Source organism: Muntiacus reevesi, chromosome 11, assembly GCF_963930625.1.
Source record: "Muntiacus reevesi chromosome 11, mMunRee1.1, whole genome shotgun sequence".
Lineage (NCBI taxonomy): Eukaryota > Metazoa > Chordata > Mammalia > Artiodactyla > Cervidae > Muntiacus > Muntiacus reevesi.
Window position 1 is genome coordinate 48796609 of NC_089259.1, and position 16965 is coordinate 48813573.

General features: G+C 43.2%; 1 protein-coding gene across 1 annotated transcript; it reads right to left on the reverse strand.

Moving 5' to 3' along the window:
* Nucleotides 1-8959: 8959 nt before the first annotated feature.
* On the reverse strand, nt 8960-15017 carry KCTD12 (potassium channel tetramerization domain containing 12). Its single transcript, XM_065902123.1, has one exon. It carries the CDS (start codon nt 14867-14869, stop codon nt 13886-13888), a length of 984 nt encoding a protein of 327 aa, XP_065758195.1. The 5' UTR covers nt 14870-15017; the 3' UTR covers nt 8960-13885.
* Between the last annotated feature and the right edge of the window lie 1948 nt (nt 15018-16965).

Consider the following 16965-nt stretch of genomic DNA (forward strand, 5'->3'; position numbering starts at 1 on the left):
CCATTCTGACACCCCATTGAAAACCACTGTTCTGTATGTCTAAAACTACTTCAATTCAGTTCGTTCCTCTGCCATCTGGTGTATATTTCCTTCCCAGTTTCAGTTTCACCCAAGTTTACAATCCATGACTCTGAAGCATCTACTTCCTCCTGAGTTGGCAGCCTTCAACTTTGATTCAACTTCACAAATGATGCCAATTCCAAAGTAGCTAAGACAGATCCTCACATCTGTTAGTCATCCTTAACCCTCCCGTTGCAGAGGAGCAACGATAATTTCTCCATTATACACTTATGTTCCACAAAGACTGGTCTTATGCTATAAACCCTGTGAAAACCAAATTAATTTATACAACTGTGGGAGTATTAATAGACAGAACATAGATCAGACCCTCTCTTAAAATTACAGATGCTAAGCTGGTTCTTGACTCGAAACACACGTACCTTCCTGAACAATTATTCATTTCTCCCTTTAAATAGGAATCATATGTTCTTGCAAAGCCCTTTGAAATTTCAAATTGAGTGGAATTTCAATTCATTTTGAGTAACAATTCTTAATTATTTGAACTAATGGAAAGGAATAAAGCACAAAAAATAGAAAATTCACATAATACAAATTTAAGCACATACTGACACAAACACATATCCTCAAATTTTCAGAAATTAAAAGGTTACTAAAAGTTATCAGACTGATTTTATTGTGTGACTCATAACTCATCCAAGTGAACAATTGCTAATATGTTTGAGAATAATATTATTGGCAAAATACAGCCAAAGAAATGACTTTCCATAGTTCTTCATCATTATTGGAGATAATTTTAATGTCAAATTTTTGGTAGAGCTAAAGAACAACTTTTATTTGCTTTATAATTGTCTATATTTTTTATCTTTATTAAGCCCATATTATTTTACTATGGTAAACTATACATAATGTAAAATTTACCATTTTAACCATTTTTAAATGGACAAGTCTGTGGCATTACGTGCATTCACATTATTGTGCAACCATAACCACCATTCAATTCCAAAACTGTTTCATCTACATAGGGCCTACATGGGGGCTCATTGTTAAAATGGCTCATTATGTTGACCTTGCAAACAAAGAATAAAACCACAGTGACCCTTGAGACTGACCAAATTGCCAAATAACATTCTGTTTTCCCACTGGCACCTACCTTCTCAAGGCTACAAGACCACCTTATTTCAGACTTTTGGCTACGTGACCACAGATCTCAGCTACAGGCTAAAAATTAACCATCCCTTCAGAGAATTTTCCATTGGCAAGGGTATAAGAAAGACCCCATCAGAAAGGGAGGACACTGGTTCTCTTAAGGGCCAGTCACCCTCTCATTTCCCTCTAATAAATTTCTTTTTCTTTGACTGACTGCTGACTCGCTTTCTTTTTCTCCACACTCACCTTACAGTCTTCTCCAATGACAATAGGTATTACTAGATACTGCCGCTCCTCTGCCTACTAATAATCTGCTAAATGTCATTTTAAATTAATTTCCTATAGCTCTTACTGAAATAAATGTAAAGTCTCACCAAAATAATTGTTTTCAAGGACAGCATTTATATAGGTTTATTAATTCAACTTTCTTATACAAAAGGAGAATTTTTGTCTTTTCATAATCATGCTTCATACATTCCCACTACTCAAAGCCTGACTCATCCTGACCTTCTTCCATCTCCCTGTCAACAGCCTAGGGGAACTTAACATATACAAGCCCCAAAGGCTCTTTTCTCCTGTTAGATCCAGAAACTAAGATAAAAGCAGTGATTTTCCTCACTTGTCCTCAAATTGCACTAGAATTAATTATATGATGATAATAGCATGAAGTTTTTTGAGAATTCTCTTAAGAATCTGGGAGAAGATTATGCATTATAGGGGAGAAATATAACAACAATATAATGAAGTTTTGGTTTGGCCTGCTATAACAAAAATACCATAGACCACCTAGCTGAAACAGCAAACATTTCCTTCTCACAGTTTTGGAGGCTGGGACATCCAAGATGGAGGAACTGGCAGATTTGGTGTCTGATGAAGGACTGCTTTCTGGTTTATAGACACACATCTTCTCGTTGACTTTACATGGTGGGAGAAAGGAAGGGTCTCTCTGGGGTCTCTTCTATAAGGGCACTAACTCCATGCACCAGGGTTCCACCCTCATGACCTAATCACCTCCCAAAGTCCCCACCCTCAAACTCCATCACAGTGGGGATTAGGATTTCAGCATATGAATTTTGGGAGGACATAAACATTCAGCCCATAGCACTGTTGCTATTTCTTGCTCATATTTTAAAAGAAAGCCTCTCAGATTCCTAGATAAAACATAACCTTACAGCTGTGTGTCTAACGTAAACTGAGAGGGAGAATTTATACATTTGAATACACATGGTTCTGAGCTGAAAAAAAAAAAACATATCTGCTATTGTAAGGTCAGAGCATCATTGTACAGATCATTTATTTTTTAAAAGTCCTTAAAGCTGTCATTTTAAAAACTCACAACTCTCACCAGGTGAATATTTGGAACAGTATACTCTAGCATGTCAGGGAAGTCAAATTTCTTTTGTACAACTCTTAAGAGGCACCTCTTGAAACTTTCCAGTTAAGATTTTCAAAACTCTGTAACAAATAACAGCCCCAGAGGAAAGCCTATAATATAGCTGTCAGTGAACTTAACTTCCATCATAAAATGGAAATATTGTCAAGTGTTTTGGGCTTTGGAGCAGCTGCCACCTAACAACTATTTAGAAAAAAATACCCAAATCAATTTAGGTCTCATCATAATTCCTGCGACATTCAAGTCAAAGAGGATAGTCATTTTTATGTATTTATTTGTGAACACTACAATTACAAATTTCTCAAAAAATATATACATAGGTATACAGAGGGAAAAGTGACTCTTGGTAGTGTTACCAAAAAGGTAAAAGCCAATTTTAAGTTAGTTTGTTTTTTCCTTAATACATAAAAGAATGAATTAACATAAGCACTCATTCATTTATTCAACACACTTCTACTGATGATCTACTATGTGCTAAGCAATATGGAACCCTGAAGCAAAACTAAAGAAATAAATGCTTTTTCCCCTCCTACAAATGGGCAAATAGATGTCAAAGGTGAGTGAATATTAAGATTACACCATAAAGAAAAGCAAACAACCCAAGTCACCAGGAAATCTAAACTCCTAGTTTCATTTCCTTCACGTTCCACTCACCCTAACCTGTGACTTTCATTCAATGTTTTCCAAAGAAGAAAGATGAAGGCTGAACAAGAAGATATTTGTATTGCCCTTTCCGTCAACATACAGAAATGAGGGCTTGATCTCACTTTGGATTCTTTTTCACCCACCCAGAAAGTAATGGAGAATGATAATGAATTAATGAGGAATAATTTGTAAATAACTTGGGAAATTGTTGCCAGTTACTATAACAAAACAAAGGCTCCAAATTTTAAAAAATGCCATTGCAGGTTTCATCTTTTCCACTCTGAAAAACTCAGGAAGGGCAGCACATACCAGGGTATCATTCTTAGTAGCTATTCAGTGTACTTTTTTAATTGTGAGGGGATGGGATGGAGAGGGAGGTGGAGGGGAGGGACCAGGATGGGGAACACATGTAAATCCATGGCTGGTTCATGTCAACGTATGGCAAAAACCACTACAATATTATAAAGTAATTAGCCTCCAACTAATAAAAATAAATGGAAAAAATATATAAATAAATAAATAAATAAAAAATTGCGAGGGGAGGTACTATTCATAAAAGTCCAAAAATGCAAAGTGTATAATGCCCAACATGGCTAAGTTTTCTGTGATTTTTGGTTGTTCCAGAGGTAAAGTTTCTTTAACTGGCCAGTTCACCATTTTGCTCTCTGTTGTGGAAGATAAAGAAAGCAAACCTGAATGGATGTGCCTATTTCTCAGATATTTGAGGGGCTCAATGAGTGATTGTCGAAAGCTGAAAGATGAACTGCTATTTCAGGGTTCTTGATGCATTAATGCAGGTAGGTACTTGATAAACTACCTACTAAATAAATAATTCATTAGGCTTCTCTCAAAACTTCCTAATACGTCTCTTGAGGATGAGATCTAGAGATTAACAGAAGAGTTCCTCATTCAAACACAGTGTTCCCACAGCAGGGAAAGGAGAGGATAGACAAATTCAGAGAGTAACACTGAAACATATACATTACCATATGTAAAATAGATAGCTAATGGGAATTTGCTATATAGCACAGAGAGCTCAACCTGTGACAACCTAGAGGGTGGGATGGGGTTGTAGGGTGGGAAGGAGCTTCAAAAGGGAGGGGACATTTGTATACTGAGGGCTGATTTGTGTTGTTGCATGACAAAAACCAACACAATATTATAAAGCAATTATCTTCCAATTAAAAATAAATTCAAAAGAAAAACCACACTGTTCTCAATATCATTGCAAGCAAATCTCATGTAAAATTGCATGACCTAAATAAAGAAGTTGTGGTACATATATACAATGGAATATTACTCATCCATAAAAGAACACATTTGAGTCAGTTGTACTGAGGTAGATGTAGAACCTGTTACACAGAGTGAAGTAAGTCAAAAAGAGAAAAACAAATACAATATATTAACACACTTTGGCCACCTGATGAGAAGAGCTGACTCACTTGAAAAGACCCTGATGCCAGGAAAGATTGAAGGCGGGAGGAGAAGGGGATGAGATGGTTGAATGGCATCACCGACTCAATGGACATGAGTTTGGGTAAACTCTGGGAGTTGGTGATGGACAGGGAGGCCTGGCATGCTGCGGTTCATGGGGTTGCAAAGAGTCGGACACGCCTGACCGACTGAACTGAACAGATGGAATCTAGAAAAATGGTACTGATGAACCTATTGCAGGGCAGGAACAGAGACTCAGACATAGAGAACAGACTTATGGACATAGCAGAGGGCCAGAGATGGTGGGAGGAATTGAGAGAGTAGCACTGAAATATATACATTACCATATGTAAAATAATAGATAATAGGAAGTTGTTGTATAACACAGGGAGCTCAACACAGCATGCTGTGACAAGCTAGAGGGGTGGGAAGCAGTAGGGGTAGAGAGGAAGTTCAAGAGGAAGGGACATATGTACACTTATGGCTGATTCACGTTGTATGGCAGAAGCCAACACAATACTGTAAAGCAAATATCCTCCAATTAAAAAATTTTTTTTTTTAATTGCATGACCTGAAATGTTTGAAGGGAGAAGAAAGGTGATCAAAACCTTACCCCACAAGCAGACTCATGTGTTCTGCCTGTGACTCTTCTGGAATTCTCCAGGCCAGAATATTGGAGTAGGTAGCCTTTCCCTTCTCCAATGCAACCTTTGATTATTTCACATTTTACTTAAAATTCTTCATCCCTAAGAACTATAAAGTTCAAATCTTTCAATATCATATATGAGGCTCTCATGGGCTTCCCAGGTGGTTCAGCGGTAAGAATCTACCTGCTAATGCAGGAGACACGGGTTCAATCCCTGGGTCAGGAAGACCCCCTGGAGAAGGAAATGGCAATCCACTCCTGTATTCTTGCCTGGAAAATCCCATGGACTGGCCGGCTACAGTCCATGGGGGTCACAAAAGAGTCGGACGTGACTTAGTGACTAAAGAAGAACAGAAACATTGTCTCTCCAGCTGTTTTTTCATTTTGTTGACCGATTGACTTTTTTGTTTTGGTTTGGTTTGGTGTTTTGGGTTGTGTGATTGGACAGGGTTGGCTTTTTCCAATGAGTTTATGGTTCTTACTGTCTCTGGGTCTCTCCTCACTGAGTTGGCCTGTGCCTAGAAGACACCTCCATTTCTTCTTTACCTTGAAGCCTCAGTTCTGGCATCTCCTCCTCCAGCAAGCCTAGAGCTATATATCTATACATAGCTGTATATATAAGCCTAGAGCCTATAGAGCTAGATATCCCCCTCTCTCACTCCTATAATTACTCAGGTTATCCCAGCACTGCACTTCCAAGTTACGTCGTCATCATTATTCATCAGCTCCCTTACTAATGCTCAGTACTTACTTGTGTCTCTGAGACGGGAACAACCCAGCACACAGTAGGTACTCAAGAGATTTTGAATGAATGAATGACTACTGAACGACTGCCCATAGAGAAATGTTGCAGAAGCCAAGTCAAGAGTTAATGACCAGAAGTAACCCTCTATGCCTCTTTTTTACTTAGCTCCAGAGAGCACTCTACCTGTAAATGGAAGGGGAGGTGCTTTTTGGCCTCAGAACGGCACTGACCTTGAAACTTACTTTGTGAGCAGAGCAAAGAGCTCTAGAGACTAACATCTCCCCTAACCTAGCCATCAAAACACCAGCCCAGCAGATACCAACAGTTCTCAACCCCATCACCATCACCACCATCACCAAGTTCTCATCAGCAAAAGAAGGCGAACTCCTCCCTGGAATTCTACAACTTTACGGTATCTTTAAAGTTTAGGAATTTGTCTTTTAAATTCATGTAAATTTACCATTTTTTCCATAAAATGGAATCAGTCTTTGTAAATTAGTTACCAGGTAAATTACTTAATTCCCTAATTCATATATCCACACCTCAATTAGTCCAACTAATGTTTCAGGAAGGTGTCCCATATTTATTTTATAGTTTCTCATCCTTTTCCAACTCCCCCAAGAAGTGCCTCATTAAGAAGTATGGGACACATTATGTTTCCTCTAACGTACTGTTTTCTTTAAAACCAAGCATCAGCCATGATTAATGAAAAAAAATTAGAATAAAAACTGAGGGAGGAGGACTTTCATAAATTGAAAAAAACAAACGTGTGTGGGGTTTGTTTTTTTTTTTTGCAAGGGAGGCCTTGTTCTCAATGTGAAAGGTACATAAAACTTCACACTGTTATCTACCTAATGACTCTATAGTTATTTCACACTACCACCATCCTCATTCCCCTTAGAGTTTCCAATGAATCCTATTATTTCCACAGCCCTTAAAGAAGAAAAAAGCATCTCCAGGTGCTTTCTCTCTTGGCATCACTTCATACAAAAAAGACTCAGATATATTTGCATATATGTAAAAATATATTTAATAGAGTATTTTTTGAAGTAGAAAGAAAAAGAAAAAACATGGAAACTTAAATGCCCATCAAAAAAAGACTGGTAAAATAAATGACAGCTCATCTAGACAATGGCATATCACTCAGAATATTATGAAGCCATCAAATAAGATGAGGTAAATCATTGCTACATGTACAAGCATGCATTGCAAGAGTTCCAGGGTAAGTGGTTAAAAGAAGAAAGCAAGGCAAGGAATGGACATAAATCCTACTGAACACAAAAGAGAGAGGAATTATTTATGTATTCATTCATTCCTATATTCATTCTTTCATTCAATATATGGAATATTTCTATAAAGACTCACCAGTGATTACCCCTGGGAAAAACTAGGGATTACTGAAGGGTGAACATCTACGTTTTTCGATATACACTCTTATACTGCTTAAATTTTTCACCCTGTATTTTTCGGAAACTAAAACAAAAGCTATCTAGAGGAAGTACAGGCAAAAGCAAAGAGGAAGGCCAAAGCCGGCCTTGCTACCCCGCCCAACGCACAGCTTCCTGAGTCACAGCCCAGCAACCCGGGGCTGGTGTGGCCAGCTCCAGCGTCTGTGGTTTCTCAACCCGGGAGGCACTGTATTTTCAATCAAGAGAGGGACATCAATGACCAGGGATGATTCAAGAAAGGGCCCCTGTATCCAAAATGCAGATATATCTGTACATACAGATGGTTCACTTTGCTGTACAACAGAAAGGAATACAACATTGTAAAGCAATTATACTAAGATAATAAAATAAATGGGCTTCCCGGGTGGCTCAGACGGTAAAGAATTCACCTGCAATGAGGAAGACCTGGGTTCGATCCCTGGGTGGGGAAGATCCCCTAGAGGGAGGGCAAGGCAACCCACTCCAGTATTCTTGCCTGGAGAATCCCCATGGACAGAGGAGTCTGACAGGCTACAGTCCATGGGGTCATATAGAGTCAGACACAACTGATTGACTAGCACAGCAAATTAAAATTAAAAAAAAAAAAAGTGCAGAGCCTCTTCCCACATTCTTTAGATTTTTATCTTCATGCATTATACTTTTAATTAAGGCCTATCTCAGGGCTTCTATTTCCTTTCCCTATAAACTTTAAGAGGTCATCTCTATCTACAACCTCATCCTCTGTTCAAAATAATTCACATGTGTTGCCAAGACTGTGGTCAAAGAAAATGTTTGTGAAGGGCTTAACCTCCACACTGAGGACCAAACCACCTTGACAACCGGGGTTCTTGACAAAAAACTCTGGGGAAAAGGCCCATTCTCTCCTAGCCCAGCTGGCTAATTTCCGAGGAGGTGCGCTTCTGATGGCATTAACTTCACAATAATTTAGGAAGCATTACCAGTATTTAAGTGGCTTCCCTGGTGACTCAGAGGTAAAGAATCCTCTTGCAAGACAGGAGACGCAAGGGACTCGGGTTCGATCCCTGGGTCAGAAAGATTCCCTGGAGGAGGGGATAGCAACCCACTCCAGTATTCCTGGGGCTTCCCCGGTGGCTGACGGTAAAGCATCTGCTTGCAATGCGTAAGACCGAGGTTTGATCCCTGGGTCGGGAAGATCCCCTGGAGAAGGAAATGGCAACCCACTCCAGTATTCTTGCCTGGAGTTTCATGGACACAACAGCCTGGCTACAGTTCATGGGGTCACAAAGCATAGGCCACGACTGAGCCACTAACAGGAACTAACCAGTATTCTTGCCTGAAGAATCCCATGGACAGAGGAGCTTGGCAGGCTGCAGTCCATAGGGTTGCAAAGTCAGACATGACTGAAGTGATTGAGCATGCACGCATCCACGTATGCTCGTTCCAGTATTCAGAGTGCCCCTTAAATGAAATAGACCAGTGTTTGAGCCAGTCCATACCCTGGAGCCAAGAGGAATAATTAAAGGAGTGGATGTTTTATTCTTTAGTGTTTAATAGAATACATAACAAGTCACATAATCAATGATTCATTACTTCACACACAGGGAGGAAAACAGTATCCAGTATTTCTGTTATACAACTGGTTGTGAACAGAGAGAACCAAAATTTCTAGAGTATTTAGATAGTTGAAGAAATTCTCACTTTAAGTTTGGGCATGTCTGAAAAGAACTTCGTCAGTTTTTAAAATATAGAAGGACTGTTCTTTCCTTGGCTTTCTGTTTTGTTAGAAAGTCTGGTAATTGTACGATGATTTTTATCCCCCTTTCTCCTTCAATCACTGAGGAAATAGCTCAGTGATTCATATCACTGAGCACATAACATGTTCAACAATTTCATAATCCCAGGTAACTCTGTGGGAATCTTACATCATCTCCCAGATAAGAGTTTTTAAGATGCCCAGAAAAACTTAAATAACACGTAATTTATAACTTCAAAATTAACATCCATAATGGATATTATAACCTTTGTCATTAAATGTCACAAATCCTGTTTGAGCGATCATAAATGAATTGTCATTTGTATTCAATAGTAATAGCAAAATTCACCTGCCTATGAAGTCACAAAGACAGTTGTATAATAGTTTACATTACAATTATGTCCACATACCTCAAAACATGTTTTTTTTTTAAAAAAAAAACTTGGGGAAAAAAATCACAAAATGTCTAAGGTGACAAGAATTCTTGATCAACTAGTTCAGCTTCCTACCACAGGAGATTATACTGTAACATAAATATTCTGGTTGAATTTCTTCCATCGAAGTTTCAAGGGTCCCAGTAGAGAATATTAATCTTCAAACATTAATCCTTTTAGTTGTTTGTTGTCCAAAATTGTGACGAAGAAAAGTTAACTTCAACATAATATAGCATGTTTCTGGCTTTAGGAAGGCTTATTTTCGGTACCATAGCCACTGGAAACAGAAGAATATTTTATTTCTCAAGAGAGAGATTTAGGTCATCTAAGAAAACTACTTCAGTTTTTAAATGAGTTATAATAAGGAAAAACAGGGAAAAAAATCCAAAGAATTTACTCTGGTAGGTTTAGAATAAAAACATTCAGTTTACAATAAAAAATTTAAGTCAATTGAGTAAAGTACTTATGATTTAGACTATAAAAGAAATTCTTAGGGAATTCAATCCCAGTCAATACTTTTCTAAATACCTGCACTATCATTTAGCATTTTTCATGTGGAGTACAAAACTGTTTTCTGAGTATTAGATTAGAATTTACCATAATTTGAAAAGTAAAAAATTATCAAAGCTTCAACTTACATGGCTTTAATGCAGTAACATTACAAGGAAAAATCTAATAAAAATGGAAATGTATCATGAGCACTGCCAGTTGCCCATTTTGTTTGAGAATTCAGATTATGCATTTCCCCAGAGAAGCAACAGGTTATATTATTTATACAGATCTGGTTTGAAAGAGAAGACAATTTGGGCTAGTATTAATACAAGTTACTTTGCTATCAACACCAAAACCAAATAAAACACAAGAATAAGAATCGTATTGAAAGGGAAAAAATTTGTTTCACACATTCAAGGGGTATTTTCCTAAACACATGTGAAAAATTAAAATGAACATGGATCACAGTTCTACATGTATTAAAAAACAGACAATTTGTCATACACTTGGTGCAAAAGCATTGGACATGGTACCTATTTTTCTAACCACCACTGTCAACTATTCTTTTTCAAAAAGTTAAATTTGTTATTAAAATCTCAGTAGTATTTATGGACCAAATGGTAATTGAGCCATTACATATGTAAATACATACTGCACTGAGTCAGATGAATGCAGTCATAATTTCTGAATAATTTATGACACCCTTCCAAGTTACTGAATGTCTTTGGAGGGCTTACTCACACGTACCCTCAGAATCTCATCCAACCTACAGATGACAATCAACACCCCAGCCCTCGATGTAGACCACTAAGGGTCCTTCCATGGCTCAAAGCACATGGTGAATAAGAGACCCAAAAGGGCAGTGGCCAAGTCATCTCACCTCAGTTACAGTGTCCACCGAAGGGAAACATGAGTTTCCTATCCAGCCTTTACTTTGGGTTGAAGATAGAATTTTTCACGTATCAACTTCCAACTTTAGAGAGGACAGTCATCATATAAAAGAAGTCAGTTTACTGTCTCTAACGGTTCAATTCCCAGTTTTTCAGCTAACGGAAGAAGTAGGAGAGACCTGCAGGCCATCGGGAATGTCTGGAAGGAGTAAAATTTTGCCAAGCAGTGGAACAGTCAACTCAAAGTTTTACAAGATTAAACTTTTTAGACTTGAGTAGCAGAGACAAAACTTGAGCAGCTTCCCGTGACTCCTGGAGTTGAGCAGATTTAACAAGGAAAATCAGAAGCTCAGTCTTGCCATATGTCAGTGGCTTTGATCTGTCCCCAAGATGTTCTCAATTATATGCTTTCTGTTGCACAATACAGAGGACCACATGGGGTACAGAAATCTCTGGGATACTCACTTTTGGCCAGTGGGTGACATTCCTAAATCATTTCAGGTCTGAAACAGGGGTATGTTCTAATGTGTTACCTAGTCCGAGAACATGCTCAACACCAGCAAATATGACTTCCTGAATTTGTTTCTGCTTCCTTTAAAATTACAGTCTTTGTATATAAAGCTAACTTTACTTTTCTAAAAATGAACCTCCAGTGAAAACATCTCAAGTCCTTCTCTCCCTCAATAAAAAAAGAAAAGAATGAGTGGATTAAAAATACAGGTACCTTGGTTTACAAAGATAGTTAATCAACATATTAGAATACAACTAATAGCCAAGCAAAAATGGAGCAAATGCAGCTTTATAATTATGCATTTTTTCCTAACCTAATTTCCCCATAGACAAGGATATAAGAAACTTATCAAAGCATGTTGCTTTAGTATATACACCATATGATGCAAGTTACTGGGGTAAATACAGGAAAGTTTATAGCATTTAGTAAATGAATTAAAAAACTAAATGATTCGTGTAAAATGTTTATATATGATATATACAGACTGGATCACATGAGACTAAGAATAAAACTGTTTCAATTCTTAACATCTGTTACGGACATATAGGAAGATACAGTACAAGATTCATTTTTAAAAAGAAGAAAAAAGTAGCGCTAAATTCAACACTGAAAAGACTCTTACAAAATCTTTTAAAAACATACTTCAGAGAATGATGCTGAAACAAATGAAAAAGGAAAGGCTTCTCCTTAATCACAGAATATCCAAAGGAGCCTCACAGCATGAAAGACAAGGATTCATTTCCCTTCACTTACAGTGTAGATAGGATACACAGTGGGGATTTATTCCATGGTAGAGTAAAGGTATAAGGCAACCAGGTCTCCTCCTGCTCCAGCTGCATTTACCTGGGACACCATTTTATTGCTCAGCTCACTCTGAAGTGCTTATCTGCCTTCATTTAAAAATATTCCCACTTTCCAGTTATCTACAGATGGCAGCCCTCAGCATTTCTACTTCTCCACAGCTCTGTCATTTGGAAAGACTCACCTTCACTTCAAACCACCTGCATCAAAAGGGCATGTTCAGGTTTGCCCAGAAGTCAACATTGGCTGGGCTTGGAGAAAATAAGGATTTTTTAATAAGAAAACTAAATCCAAGTAACTCAAACATATTTTGCTCAAGGTAATAGATTTTAAAAGCAGGACTTATAATCAACAAGAAAATAAAAGTTCAAAACCTAAAACCCTACTGGGTAACTCTTTGGTTAGGTTATATAAGTATCAGCAACTTCTAAGTTTAGGACTCAAAACAGTTAGTTCCATCAACTGCCAGGTAAGAGGAGATCTGTGATTGATCTTTACAAAACGCTCTGCTTGTTTCTTGTGTGCATTTTGTTAATGTGCATGTACTCAGACGGATGGTACAAACTTCCAACTGTCAAACAATAAATGAGTGTATCTGCTCCCCCCTTTCCCACCCCTCTTAACTTCCTTCCTCCCTCCCCACCCTACCCCCTAAGTCTTAAGAGCTAAGGTACTACCGCGCCATTCACTGCAAGAACACGGGCTTTCCTAACACCCACGACGTGCGTGACCACCCAGCTCCGTCTGCAGCACAGCAGTGCTTGGTGACCTGGGCTGTCGTGCCCTCGTTCCCCTTCTTGCCAATAAAGGCTGCCATGTCAAGCTTCGGGCGCTGAGCCCAGGAGAAAGGGTGCCTCCTCAGGCAGGAGGGGAACTTCCTGCAAGTTTAAGCCACAGGCGATCTTTAAATCGGCAGGGAAACCAGAGGCTCCTCCATAGAGCCAGCACGAGACTCTTCTACTTCTACCTGTAACCGTTCAGAACTTTCTTCACGTGGAGTCACTGAACTCATTCCCGCTCCGGAGTCCTCCGTTCAGCCTTCTAAAACTCTACCTTTAAAGAAGGTCAAAAGACTGCGTAATGAATGACCTTTCGAAACTAAACTACTCCCAGAGTGCTACCAAATTTCTTAAACCGCGAGTGAGTCATCAGGGCTTTGAGAAGATTTCAAGGAATCTTCTATACAAGTGGACAGGGTCCAATCAGGGTCGGGACAATTCAGTCATTCCCGGCTATTCGGTGACTTCGGGGCCACGCTGCCCCACCCCCCACTGGATCCAGCCTGAAGGACAATTCGGGGGGAGGGCTGGTTTGGGGCCGGGGGCAGAGGAAACATGGGGTGTGGGGGGGGTTCGTCTGGGCTCTTTCAGTGGGGTCCGGAGAAGACAAGAAGCCCAGAGGCTCTGCGGCTCTAGCCTGCAAAGTGAGGGGGCAGTGGGTCTACGGGAGGTGGGGAACCGGGGAACGCGAGAACGCGGTGGGTCGGAGGGGGAATCTAGAGTCCCCTCCAGGGCAAAAAGGAGAGGAGGGAACGGGAGCGCTGAGTCGCCAGCGGAGCGGGGCGCTCACTCCCTGCAGAAGACGTACTCGGTGTAGCTAGTCCAGATCTTGTCCTCGCTCTGGTCGGTGCTGCCGGCGAAGGCGCAGGTGCCCGTGGAACTGCACGCCACCATGTGGAAGCCCGACTCGGACAGCTTGTCGAAGGCCTGCTCCAGGAAGTTGAACTTGAGGTAATAGCGCGAGGTGTAGCGCTCCGGGGGCCGGTCTGGGTCCCGGCTCTCGTTCAGGGTGTCCCCGAACACCTCCTTGGCCAGCGACGTCTTGCCGCACACCGTGATGCGCGCCACTCGCCGGAATTTGGCGTCTGCCTGCGCGTCCCGCCCGATCGTGTAGGAGCCGCGGTAGCCGATGGTGATGTAGCCCGAGCGCCGGCTGCCGTCCAACGACTGCGACGGCGTAAGCAGCGGGCCCGCCGCGCCCCCGGACGGGCTGCGGCTAGCCAGCTCCAGCGTGGGCGACGGCGCCCCGGCCGAGGCGCCCTCCTGCTGCTCCGGCTCGGCGGAGCCGAGCGGCAGCAGATCGTCGCCCAGCGAGCCCTCCTTCTGCACCCCGCGCCGGGAGTGCGGCGGCGGCGGCCCGGGGCCGGGCTGCTGGGGCGCCCCGAGGCGGCGCACGAGCTCGGGCAGCTCGAAGTACTCGGCCTCGCGCTGCAGCCGGCTGCGCTCGGGGAAGTAGTCGGGCAGCACGAGCTGCAAGTCCCGCAGGTAATCCAAGATGTAGCGGAAGAGGAAGCCGTCGCGGTCCAGAAAGAAGCGGCCTTTGCTGTCCCGGGCTAGCTCTTGCGGCTGCTGCTGCGTGAACATGCGCCAGAGCAGCGAGTCGGGCACCGACACCACGGTGCAGCGCCGGGTCACATACACCTGGCCGCCCACGTTCAGCTCCACGATGTCGGGGAAGAGCGGCGGCTCCGCCGAGGACGACGAGGAGCCGCTGCCGCCGCCGCCGCCACCCCCGTTGGGTAATCCACGAGTGCTGTCGGCCAGAGCCATGGCCAAGAGATGGCCGGGCCGCCGCCGCTGCCTTTCCCGGACGCTCGCTTAGCCTGCGCCCCGGCCGCCGCCGAGAGCCGCGCGGAGCCGAGCGCACGAGGCGAGCGCGCCGCTGTGCGCCCCCGCGAGCCCCGCTGCGCTCCGCCCGCTTCGCCCGCGCGCTCCAGGGGAGTGCCGGGTGGAAGCCGGCGCGCCGCTTAAGTAGAGCCGCCCGCCGGGGCGCCGCGGCGCGCAGGAGGCGGGGGCGGCTGCGGAGCGGCGGAGCCTCGCTCCCCGGGCGGGAGGGGGTGGTGGAGCGGGGAATCGATTTGCATCTTAAACGCTGACGCCGCGGCCGGCGACTGACTCCACCCCGGCTCGCGCGCAGCCCGGGGGCCCCGACTTCCCTACCGCCCCATCACCCCGCACTCTAGCGCCTTCCCGCTCCCGCCCAACTTTCTTTCTCCTCCAAAGTGGAAGGTCCTGGGCCCGGCCCCTGGGGAAGACGAGCCTTCTTTGGAGGGGCAGTCCGGTGCACCCGCTCCTCTCCTAACTGCACCCGGGGACTGTGGAAGAAACACGTAAACTTTCCAGTTCCCCCAACCCGGGGAGTGGAAGTGCCTGGCCACCCCTCTCCCCCAGAAACTAGCCGCTTCAAACACTGGAACCGTGGCGCTGTAAACACACAGGTCGTCGCGTTGCTGAAAGTTCTAGAGAGAAACCAAAAAACCCGGAGAGGTGGTGGGGCCGCCCCCGGCCCGGAGGCAGCTAGATTTTTTCGCGTGTACGAGTAACCTCGGGAAAAAAAATCCTGAAAACCAGAAGCTAACCTCGGTATCCTGCTCTCCTGTAATTTGTTTCCGGGCCAAAAGGCAAACTCGTAAGAGACCTCAGAACTGGAGGAAACGGGCTGAAATGACAAAGAGGGGGGCTTCGGGGCACGTTCCCTTCTGGCTGGCCTTCGCGGTCTCCTCCCCGCTTGCCCTCCCCTTCGAGGCCAGGTTGAAGAGGCGTACCAGGTGAGGCCTAAGAGAAAGCCCCGTCTCCGGGGCCCTCTCACCACTGGGTGAATGGCTGTATGCACTCGGAGATTTTGAAGATCTAAGGGAATTTAGAAAACCTACCTTTCAAACCCTGCGTCTTTATTCTTGCAAAGGTTCTTGCGCCCCTGCTATCCGTCGAGCCTGGGTCATTCCCTTCAGCCCTTTCCGAGTTCCCTCTAGTCTCAAGGCCCTTGTGCATTTGAAGGCCTTCTCTGGACCTCATTTGGTCTTATAACTTCTGCCCCCTTCACAATGCAGCACACAAGTCTCCTCCTCCGGGAAGCCTTCCCTGACTTCTGGGGCGAGTGGGCCTCGGGTGGCTCCTTCCATGTACCCTAAGGCCAAACACTATGAAATTTCGCGTTTCTGAGTGATTATCAGATTTCTGACTTTGGCAGATTAAGTGCTCCTGAGCACTGCAGAATGAGGACAGAAGAGAGGCTAGTGAAGGAGGTGTTCTTTTTGTTGTTCAATGGCTAGGTGATGTCAGGTTCTTTGCGACGTCATGGACTGTAGCACTGCCAGGCTCCTCTGTCCTTCACTGTCTCCCAGAGTTTGCTCAAAGTATGTCCATTGTGTTGTAATGCTATCTAACCATCTCCTCCTCTGCCGTCCCCTTCTTCTCCTGCCTTCAGTCTTTCCCAGCATCAGGGTCTATTCCAATGAGCCAGCTCTGCATCAGATGGCCAAAGGATGAGAGCTTCAACTTCAGCATCAGTCCTTCCCGTGAATATTCGGGGTTGATTTCTTTTAGGATTGATTGGTTTGATCTCCTCCCAGTTCAAGGGACTCTCAAGAGTCTTCTCCAACACCACAGTTTGAAAGCATCAGTTCTTCAGCGCCCAGCCTTCTTTATGGTCCAGCTCTCACATCCATACATGACTACTGGAAAAACCATAGCTTTGACTATATAGACCTTTGTTGGCAAATCATGAAGTCAGTGGGTATTTGTTGTGCACCAGCTGTTTGACCACACCAGATAGAAGAATGCAAGGTTGAATATGCTCCAAACAGCTTTCAGTGTAGCTGGGTAGGCCAGAGTTAGAAGTCTGAGCAGTTTATCAGATCAGTGTA